The 11,669-nt window shown below is 46.0% G+C and overlaps 1 protein-coding gene across 1 annotated transcript; it reads left to right on the forward strand.

Moving 5' to 3' along the window:
* The first annotated feature begins 3,299 nt into the window (after window positions 1-3,299).
* LOC109734879 (probable RNA methyltransferase At5g51130) lies at window positions 3,300-8,077 on the forward strand. The gene is made up of 8 exons (XM_020294062.4): window positions 3,300-3,683; window positions 4,523-4,637; window positions 5,608-5,655; window positions 6,403-6,655; window positions 6,768-6,855; window positions 6,957-7,022; window positions 7,446-7,514; window positions 7,601-8,077. The coding sequence occupies exons 1-8, from the start codon at window positions 3,450-3,452 to the stop codon at window positions 7,688-7,690; spliced, it is 963 nt and encodes a 320-aa protein (XP_020149651.1). The 5' UTR covers window positions 3,300-3,449; the 3' UTR covers window positions 7,691-8,077.
* Window positions 8,078-11,669: the final 3,592 nt, after the last annotated feature.

Raw genomic sequence — 11,669 nt, forward strand, 5'->3', positions numbered from 1 at the left:
GGATGAAGCTTTCCCATCATGTTTTCTCTTCGCTCTTGGGACCGCGGTATCAGACCATTGCCCGCTCATGTTAGATATGAACTTGGAGATCAACACAAAGAAACGGTTTAGGTTTGAAGCATTCTGGATCAAAGCGGAGGGTTTTATGGACGTGGTGCGTACGGCTTGGGACTCGACGCCGGCAGCTGCAAATGACTATCTCACGCTCCAGAATAAGTTGAGGGCCACGGCGGCTAGTCTGCAAAAATGGAGTGCTCGTTGGATTGGAAACGTAAAACTTCAAATATCCATAGCGCTGGAAGTGATTAAGAGGCTTGATATTGCCATGGACTTCAGGGCGCTCTCGGAGGCGGAGCGGGACCTGCGGAGAACCTTGAAGAGGAAGCTACGAGGGCTGTGTTCTCTTGAGAGAACGATAGCACGACAACGCTCGAGGCTGCAGCAGCTGCGAGAAGGAGACGGGAACACGAGATTATTCCATCAGCAAGCAAGCCACAGGCAGAGGAAGAACGTACTCCGATCGATAAAACATAATGGGAACATCTATTCTGGCCAGGACGAGGTGGCGTCCACGGTGGATGCCTTTTATGGTGCGGCCTTTGGTACAATAGATCAAAGAAGCTACACGCTTAACCTTCATGAGCTGGACTTGCCACATCTGGACCTTGCACAGCTTGAGGAACCTTTCACCTTGGAGGAAGTGGAGGATGTGATTAAAGATATCCCTCTGGACAAGGCACCAGGGCCAGACGGATTTACGGGTCGTTTCTATGCCGCGTGCTGGAACATAATTAAGGTGGACTTCATGAAGGCCATGAACTGTTTTTACAATGGTGATGTGAGGGGCATGGGAGCCATCAACAAATCTCTTGTCACTCTCTTGCCCAAGATTGATGGAGCCTTGGAGGTGGGAGATTTTAGGCCAATTAACCTTGTGCATGGGGCCATTAAATTTTTTGAGAAGGTGCTGGCCTGTAGACTTGTGGTGCAACTGCCGGAGCTTGTGGGAAACCATCAAAGTGCCTTCGTGAAAGGCCGAGCGCTCCATGATAACTTCATGCTAGTTCAGAGTACGACACGCAGGCTAAACGCTCTCAAGATACCAGCGGTGCTACTTAAGCTCGACATATCAAAAGCATTCGACTCCGTCCAGTGGCCCTTCCTACTTGAAGTGATGCAACAAATGGGTTTTGGACCTAGGTGGAGGTCATGGATTTGTGGGATTCTCTCGACATCCACCACCAAGGTAATGGTGAATGGAGACCCCGGGGACACGATCTACAACTGCAAGGGACCGAGGCAAGGAGACCCGATTTCACCAATGCTTTTTATTCTTACTATGGATCCATTACATCGGTTGTTTGAGCGGGCTACGAGCAGAGGAGTTCTGGAGCCCTTGGCGCGGTCAGGCATGAGGCAGCGTCTGTCCATCTTTGCGGATGATGTGGTTGTTTTCATCAAGCCCAGGACGGTGGAACTTGAGGTATGCAACAACATCTTGGAGATGTTTGGGGAGGCGTCAGGCTTACGAATTAACATGCGGAAATCGGCGGCCCTTCCAATCAGATGCAGTGATCAGGAAATCGACATGGCCTGTGGGGAGCTGGGTTGCCCGAGAGGATCCTTTCCAATCAAGTACCTCGGGCTGCCATTGACATTGAGAAAGCAATCCGCAGCACAGTTGCAGTACCTAGTTGATCATATGACGAACTGCCTACTCAAGTGGAAAGCGGCATTAATGCCGAAGAGTGGCCGTCCCACCTTGGTTCAATCAGTGCTTTGCGCCATGCCCATTCATGCCATGATGGTGCTGGATCTGCCGATGAAGACTATAGCTGCGATGAACAAGGTGTGTAGAGGTTTTCTATGGTGCAGAAGGGCGGCTGCAAACGGTGGCAACTCTGCGGTCGCCTGGGATTCGGTATGTACACCGAAGTGGGCTTGTGGCCTAGGGACACCGAATCTCAGATGGCTTAATGTGGCAATGCAAGCTAGATGGCCATGGCTCCAAAGGGTGGACACGACTAGACCATGGAGTGAATTCAAGATAAGGGTCCCTAAGGAAGTGAAGCTGCTCTTTTTGGCCGCAACAACGAGTGATGCATGTTGCGGCCTCAATACTTTGTTCTGGGAGGATAGGTGGACTGACGGAATGAGGGTGCAAGAGATCGCGCCTATGATATATGACAGGATCCCAGCATGGATAAGATCATCGAGGAAGGTTGCTCCGGTCATCGAAAATGGGTCTTGGGCCGCGGACGTAGGTCCTGATCTTGGGGGCGAAGCATTGCAGGAATTTCTTGAGCTATGGATTAGAGTCAACACGTGGGAGCCAGTTGCGGACATGCCGGACTCGATCTCTTGGGCATGGGAGACCAATGGCCACTACTCGGTGAGGTCGGCATATGCGGCTAGGTTCTGGGGACAGACGGTGGAACCCATGTCGGAGTTAACTTGGAAGTGTCGGGCCCCAACTACATGCAAATTCTTCACATGGCTCGCGCTCAAGGATAGGTGCTGGACATCGGATCATCTTGCACGAAGAGGGCTGCCGCACCAGGACGCTTTCCCCCTATGTGACCAGGAGGATGAAACTATAAATCATGTCCTACTAACGTGTGTGTTTGCTAGATCGACATGGGCGGTGATTTGCGAGGCTTTGGGCAAGCCGGAGTGGTCGCCAACAACACAAGATTCCATCCACGAGTGGCTAGTCGGCAAGCAAGCACCAAGCAACTTACGGAAGAAGGATCTCCACACGATTTTGGTACTAACTATGTGGGAGTTGTGGATGCACCGGAACACTATTGTTTTCGACGGGGCCTCGCCCTCGATGAGTGAGCTCCTGGGTAGAATCTTGTCGGAAGGAAGGGTTTGGTCCATCGCGGGCAAGTTTAAAGGCAACATGGACCCTTTCTTCCTTAGATTAGAGCGGTGGATGAGTAGTGAGGAGCAGTGTTGTAACGAGGTATATGTAAACTCATGGTGGAGGCATTCCTTGCCTTTCTTCTTTAATATATAATATGCACACTCGTGCATATTCGAGAAAAATATATTAGCTCCCAAAACAGCCCAAAAAGGCTAGCTAAACATGTCGGTGGGCCGGACCGTTTACTTGTTGTGCCGTGCCTGTTTTTGAGGGAGTATGGCATGAGTGCTGGCCCGTATATTAGGCGTGCCTGGATGGGCCGTGCCGTGCCTGGCCCGCTTAGGCCAGGTCGTACCGGGCGGCCCATCTGGCCAGGTCTGTTCGCCGTGCCCTTCCTCCGTTTTCTTTTTCTTTCAGGTGCGCTGGCCTGTTCTGTTTCGCTGCTCAAGTCGGTGGCGCCGCAAACCCTCTCGCCTCGAAGGGTTTCTTCCTCCGCCTCGCCGTCCGCGCGCTGTTCCCCACTACCGTCCGCGCGAAGCGAGACAAGGCGGCGGCGAAGAGAGCCACCCCTCCTCAGAGGATGATCACCACGGCTGCGCCAGAGGGCGTCGCGCAGCCACCTGCCGCGGCCAAGGGGCCCAAAGGAGAGGCGGAGAGGAAACAGAGCGACGCACAGGGAAGAGGAGGAAACAGCGGTGGTGGCGGCGGCGGCGGCGGCGGTGCAGATGGCGGGGGTGGAGGTAGAGGGAAGAAGCGGAAGAACAAGGGAGGTGCCTTCATCTACGGAAACTACAGGAACTACTACGGCTACCGAGTGAGTTGAACCGCGCTTCTCCCCTCCACTCTGTGGCCTCTCTCTAACAAACGGTGAATCGTCATTGTGTTGTGCATGCCGTGTAGTTATTTGGTGAAATGATTTGCTGGAGATTGCTATGTTCCTGGGACTGGGATGGTTTATACGGACTAGGATTCTTAGCTGAAAGCGGTGGAGCTTTTGCTTAGGACGCGCCCTAACTATTTGATGAAATGCGCTAATAGGTTTCTGCGTTGATTTGTGTCTCAGAGCTTGCAGAACTTGAGTTTTGCAACGAGGGCCCGTGGTTCCTTTTTTTTTGGTATTGAACGGAAACTGGAGTGAGATGAATATACTTGTTTTGTTTGATTCTAGTTTGTGGTAGGCCAGCATAGACGTTATCTGTTTTGTATTTTGGTGTTAAATTGCCGCTTTTACGCCATAGCATTAGTTCATCATTTCATTGGTTTAGACAATCCAACCATTGTGGTACTGTGTGACATGGCTGTCGAATTTCAGGGGCACAGCAATCACCACTGCTTTGAGCCTTTGACCCCATATTGGACATGTAGTATAATTTCTGATTAATAAATGCCCCAAGGTGTTACTGTAATGGCTATTGGCAGAGAAGGAGTAAGCAAGCATGGAGCCTAATTGCACGTACTTGTTTTCACAGATCTGCTTATGCTAAATTCACCTGTACAAAGGAGGCAGATAGACGGATAGAGGGTCTATTCATTAGATTGGACATTTAATTTTTCTATGCTGCACATGATAGTTCATTTAATACGATAAAAAGGCACTCGATGGCTGGATCAACTAATCTTAGCTGATAACTTCAATCTTTTGATGTTCAACAGATTGATCGTAACGGCGGTGAAGATCCCCGCCTTGAGATATTCAAGAAGGAGTGGTTTGCAGGCAAGGATTGTCTCGATATTGGATGCAACCAAGGTTTGGTCACAATCGGTATAGGTAATGTTCTGGGGATATTAATTTGTTCTGTTTTGTTTGGTTAATGATCTTCTGGTCTTATTCCCATGTCTTTCAACTTCAATGTTACTAGCAACGTGCCCGTGCGTTGCAACGGATCCAAAGTAGAATAGTACTTGTTCACAAACTTGAAAGAAAACACTCTTGTTTTGATATACATATATACCACTAAAAATATATTACTTTTCACTCAAAATATATTTCTCAGGCTGTTTTGATGAGGTGAGGGAGGGATGTGGTTGCTTATAAGATAATAAGGGATTTTCTGCAAATTGGAGCAGAGAAGTGGGCTATTGTTGCAAAAATGCCACAACTTACCTCGCAGCCGTCAGGTGCAGATCTAATGGTCAGAAATGACGGATGGCAGACACACCCATCATCACCAACTGAGTCTTTTATAGGAGTAGAGATAGCTTCTGTTCTTGAATTACCAGACTGCTGTTACTGTGCGGTTACATTGTTTTAGTTTCTATTGTTGAATATGAAAGTCTTGTCCATATTAACATAAGCATTATTTAGCTAATTATTGTAAATATTCTTTGATTTATTCATATGGTTACATTAGGATAATTTTAATCGAGTATGTGCCATCTATTGTAGGTTGCCACTTGTAATACAGTTGAGACTACCCTACATAAGCATGTCAGCTACCTTTGTTAACCTATTATTATTATGGTCTGCAATAGCATAGTTTTCATTTGACAACTCTTGACCGTACAAGAACTGAATGCCAATTAGCTGTAGCTGGTCTTTTGATTCATTATTCTGTGCATTGATGACTTAGTGACTCTTCTGACACTCATTTGCTAGAAATCAATAAATCACAAGTGACATATACAATTTTTTTGGGGCAGATGCCACAATTGCAAGAGAGAGATATTGAATGTTTTTCTCTAAATAAATTTCCTGTCAAACACAGATTCTCATCTCTAATTTTCTTTACCTTGTGCAGCGATGAAGTTTGAATGTCAAAGCATCCTTGGAGTTGACATTGATAAAGGTTTAAACTGTTATTGTAATATTTAATGAAGTAACATTGTATATTTGTAATATAGATTTCATACTGTTTGTTTTAAGAGCATGAAGTACCTGGTAGCTGGAATCTTTCAAAAAACAATCTGAATATCTGATTGATGCTTGTCTCTCAGCAGCCTTTATGTACATTTTGTGTTTTTATATATATAATGTTGCGCGCTGAGAGCATTAATGCTCATTTCTGAACAATATTAAATGCGAATAAGAAAATCTAGTCCTGTTTGACCAGTTATTGCATATCCCAGCTCAGTGTTGTTAGTAGTTCGTAATTATTGTATTGACACAATGCTTGTGAGGCATGTTGTGGTTGCAAGTCTAAAGAAGTAGAATTTGGTGGGACATTTTTTTTAAATGGCATAACATCCTTGCTGATGTCCACACCTTCCTGTTCACAAATTCAATGTTTTTCTATTGATAACTGAACCTATCTTGAAATTATGAAACTCTATATGAGATTTATAATGTTAATTTGTTCCTTAGCAGAATGTGCATTTATGACAGTCAGACTTGGATATCTGTAATTTTCTGACGTTAGATGCATGGTCCGTAATTAAGTAATAGTATTTGACAGATTACCAATAAATATCATCAACCATAACTGAATAGTCCCTTGTAGTTACGTAATGTTTGTGTGTTCTTGGCTTGCCCAATGTAGTATGGTTGGCTGTGTTGGGTTTGTCAAATGAAACTGATTCTGATATTAACCTTGTAGGTTTGATTGACCTTGCTAACTGGAATTTAAGAAGGATATCTCGAACAGGCAACATGGCTCCAGAAAGTGCCAAGGTTCATAACTCGTCAGACTCCACAACTAAGAGCTGTCCTGAAGAAGTGGTATCTGAAATGCCAAATGGAAATATTTCTAAGTACGAACAACCTGATCTTTTTGAAATCGTCTCTTTTCGGTCTGAAAATTTTGTACAGAGCAAACACAAATATGCAGAACAGTATGACACCATCATGTGGTAAGTTGCAAATTTACAAGTTAGACATGTCAGAGATTTTTTGGTTTATTTGTATTTGTCACTATCCAAATTGAATGTCATCTTGATTGGTTGTGCGTTTGTTCTCGTGCAGTTTGAGCGTGACAAAATGGATCCACCTGAACTGGGGTGATGATGGCATAATCACTTTGTTTGTGAAGATATGGAGTCTTCTAAGACCGGTATCTATTTCTCTTTTGCTGTCCCTAAATTGGATCTCTCTGGTAAGAGGAAAAACTAACAATACCTTGTCTTCTTTCCTCTGGCTTCTCTTGTTTTGCAGGGAGGGATTTTTATCATGGAGCCTCAACCTTGGACCTCGTATAGGAAAAACAGATTAGTGTCAGAGGTAATTTCTGATTGTCAGACTGATGACTGATGCTACATGATTTGTTTTTAGCTTTAGATGGTAGTTTCAACTTTAGAGCTCTAACTCTGTGAAGGCCTGAAGGGTAGCCATGAGTATGTTGCATTGAACTGTTCTTTTGGTCCCTTGCTCGTTTCAAAGCTAGATGTACTCCTTGGTTTGAATTGCTTCCTCGTCTTTCCTCATTTATGTGCTTTTCTTTCTGAAAAAGTCTTTCATCATTTTCGTTGGGGTCTTACTCTCACCCAACCTGCTTTGGTTTCCCCTGATCACACAATCTTATGCATCTTAGAGTGAGTAGTAACAAAAATCCTGATCCATCGTTGAAACAATTATTTCTTCTCAATCTTTCATGGGGTGAAGTTAACTCACATTGTCCTGGCCTTTTTTTCTGGTGGATTTCAGTTTGCCAAAGAAAACTTCAAATATATCTGTATATACCCTGAGAAATTCCGGGAGGTACTTCTGGACAAGGTGCGTTCTATACCGGCAACTAATGCTATGTTCTTTTCCAGTTCCCTGCAGCAGAATCGTTGTAAACCATGCAGTTGTGCTTGCAGGTAGGATTTAGGTCAGCAGAGGTGATTGCCAACAGATTGGTCGGATCTGTCGCTGGTTTTGACCGCCCAATTGAAGTTTACTACAAATGATGGAATGGGATTGTGCCTCTTGCTCAGAGGCTCATGTGGTGCTTCGTGTGCATAAGTTTGTTGCTGCGGGATTCGCCAAGCTTCACCGGTGCTTTCTTTGGTACAAATATGATGATCAAGGTTTTCACATAACGCTGGATTAGCAGTTTGTTGAAGTGTCATTTTCAACAAGCGCCCAAGGAATGATATGGATAGGGTGGTGGTGGTATTAGGTAGTTTTCGATATTTTGCCAGAGTCTAAGCGTTTGTATAGATTAATTTTAGATGCCAGAGAAAACCTTCCAGTGACATAAGATTTCGCTTCCTATGAACATGCTAGTTTTCTCGCGCTCTTACAATTGCAACCGCTTTGTCGTATATATAAACCGGCAAATCTTGGTTGGATTAGATCAACTTTCCGACACTATACTTTTACTTTGCTCAGCTCTGGAGCAGCATCGCCAATGTCTCAGTCCCTTGCAGCTCAACCTGCACCTGAGCCCACTCAACGAGCACTTTGAAGAAAAAGCCATTGATCAGTCACCGTCCGAATATGCAACCACATTCTAAAAGCTCCAAGGATCTTCCAAAAACAAAAAAGAAGCCCAAAGGAAGGCACAGCTCAGCAGAGGTGCAACCATCTCCATCCTCTCACCCTGCTCCAAGCCAAGCAAGGAATCCCTGCTCTCTCTCAACTTATCTTATATAGCCAGCTCGATCGCACCAAGCTGCTATGCGTGACTGCATGAGCTGCGCCTGGACAATGGTGTGCATGGGCGTCGCCGAGTGCCAGCACGTCCACCGAACGGCGCTGGACTACTTCCTCGCCGTGCTCATCGTCGTCGCGGCCGTCGTCGCGGTGAGGCTGCTCATCTGCGCCCTGGTGGGGCGCCTCAAGGACGGCTGCGTGGCGCACCACCACCACCACCACAGCCCGCCGACTACCGACACCGACGAGGACATGGAGGTCTGGGCCGGCACGGAGCTGGATATCCATAGGCATGCTGATCGGCATGGCCAGCAGGATCGTCGGCCGGAAGCCGTCGAGGTGGTGGTCCCACCGCCGGCTAGGACCACGGCATAGGGTCCTAGCACGCTGGCTACTTATTGTAATTTGTAATGTTCGTATTTCCTCGCAAAAAAATGTACTGCTTGCTCCATCCAGGTTAGTTAGTTTCATTTTTTTTTTGCGGGGGAGGTTAGTTAGTTTCATTACACGAGAGCGGATTATCTAGCCCGTGCATGTTCTGCGCCGTGGTCAGGTTATGTGTCAGAACCATTTGTAGTGTCAGGTCCATGCGTGCCCCACCTCTCTCTATAACTCCATCCCAGAAATATGTCCTCTTATTTCTTTCTATGTAAACAAATTAGATGCCTGATATCTTGTGAAACAAAAGTTTGATTTACATTTTATTTGGACAAATGTGTTTATTCCGACGAGATATTCAAAACAAGACCAATATTGAATATATTACTAAAAATAATATTTTTTTACAAATATATTCAAGAGTGGTCTTTTTTCGAAGTCCTAACTTAAGAACACAAGTATGCAAACGAATTGGAAATCAAATTTTCAGTTCAAAAGCTAAAATGGATTCTAACATTAAAATCAATGGTACGGAAAAGGAAAACGTTGCGAGCCGACAGACCGGCCAAGCTTTCGGCCAGCTCGCGAGCCATGCTGGCAGCTCCAACCCCCACGAAACAAACCCCCGCATAAGACATGTGTACGCGGTGGACCTCACACAACCGCCCCCTACTCCTATCCTTATCCTTTCCCTGGACTTTCCTTTTGGCTTTTCTTCAATCTCCAGCCGCGGCATCCTCTGCTCTCCAGAACCACGATTTTCTCTCCTCTACGCTGCTCATGAACCAACACAAGCTCCCCTCACCGGCGGCCATTGTTTGTCGCAACCAGTAGCTGCTAGCGGGGGAGACCGGGGGGAGGGGAGGGGGGGCTCTGGATATGCTGGAACCAGAGTCCACGGCTCCACGCGTGCTGCAACCAGCACGGCCGGCGGTGAAGACGACGAGCTCCGATGCTGCAACTAGAGATTTTTATTGCTGGAACCAGACGGCAAAAAAGCTGCAACCACTTTTGGCAGGTGCTGGAACCGGACGGCGTCGAGTTCGTTTTTGCTGGAACTGGCAAGAAAAATTGTTGGAACCGACAAGATTTTTTGCTGCATGGGCAGGTGAGAGTTCTTGCTATGACCGGCGGCGGCGATGTGCTTTTGCTGGAAACATGGATATTTTTTGCTACAACCCACATGTGTTTTTGCTACTGCCGGCAAAATCAATAGATTTTTTGCTTTGGCTGAGATTTTCTTTTTTGCAAGGGAACACGATGGTCTGAGCGGACGACGGCGACGAGCGGAGGCGGTGATGCGTGGAGATGATGCAACCACAATGGGTGCGAGCTGGAACAGGCCGGTGGGTGAGTTGCAGTCACCCACCGGGGACGAGCGCGGTCGACACGGGTGGCCGGCGAGCAGGAGCGGCAAAACGGCGGGCATGGGTGGCTTGGGGTCGCCGGCGAGCGTGGGTTGCAAGGGGGACGAACGCGGCAGCCGGCGAACACAGGGGATTTCTTTTTGTTTCCAAATCACGCGCTTTGACAGAAGGGAGGAAGGAAAAGGACCCGGATCTGACGGTCGTAACAGAGCAAATCGGACGATAGGGCAGCGACCGGCCCAAATTTGGGCCGGCGCACCGGCCCCTATCATTGCCCTATGGAAAAAAGCATGGGTTGGTGAGAGGAGAGAGGTCACATGAAAAGGAAAAGTTAACAGTGTGAAAAAAAGTGATCGGTTGATGTGACCCATTTGACATGCATGAACACGAATCTTCATCATGCATGATCAACAGCCAATGCATGCACGGGATGTCCCATGCATGGTAGATATATTTTTCTCTTCACTACACGTAGTCTGAAGTTTGAACACTTCTTAATCAAGTTACAAATGGCAGCTATAGAGCGCGAGACTGAAGGCACTGATTATTGCAATATTTGATCTCAGCTTTATTTGTATCAGCAAATATATATTTTCTATGGATTTTGAAATAATAATCAAAATTGAGATTTAGTATCACGCATGTTTGTGAATATCAATTTACTAACAAAGATTCTAACACTTGTATGATAAGATAAGGGTTTGACTAGAAACCAGTCAACTGCAAATTTAATTTTAGTCAATCGATTGGTTTCTAGCCGTCCGATGAAAAACTAATGGCCAGATGCGCGTTTTCAACCTCCAGACCATGGTCTTTTTTGTTCGAACCACCGGCCTAACCATTTGCTATCGCCCCCCTCCCCGACTGCCGCCCAGCGCCATGCTCCCCACCCCCCCTCCCCCCCCCCCCCCCCCGGCATCACTCTAATCCCTGCCTAAGATAGATAATGGGATTCCCTGCCATCCTAAGGTAGATCCAGAGGCTTCTCCAGCGAGCCGGTGACCGATTCTTCCTTCCTTCCTTCCAAAATGAACTGACCCAAAAACTACTCTCAGGCGACTTACAAGTAGCTATTGTAAAATAAATAATTCATGTTATATTTTTAATGTGAGCACTCATGTATGTTATTCCATGGAGAAAGAGAGGACATTGGTCACCCTATATCCTCTATATCTAAATAGCAGCCCTGCTAACTCATTTCTCTTAACATGTAAGCATGTCATCTCAGCATGCAATCATGCATATGAAAAATTTCATCACATGCAAACATGCATGATAATCTTCTATATCTAAACAAGCATGCCATCTCGGCATGCAACGATGCATAGAAAAAATCCCATCACAAGCATGATAATTTCTGCTCTATTATGCTATTTATATTTAATGAATATTTTGCAACTACACAATAATCAAACACAATAAGTCATATGTATTAGTTTACAAACGGCTACTCCAGATATTCATCTTTCATACAACGAAATCTCATTAAAAGTATATTGCAGCAATATTCTCGCACCAACCCCGTGGTGTATCATCTAGTTTACTT

The sequence above is a fragment of the Aegilops tauschii genome, chromosome 7 (assembly GCF_002575655.3).
Source record: "Aegilops tauschii subsp. strangulata cultivar AL8/78 chromosome 7, Aet v6.0, whole genome shotgun sequence".
Classification (NCBI taxonomy): domain Eukaryota; kingdom Viridiplantae; phylum Streptophyta; class Magnoliopsida; order Poales; family Poaceae; genus Aegilops; species Aegilops tauschii.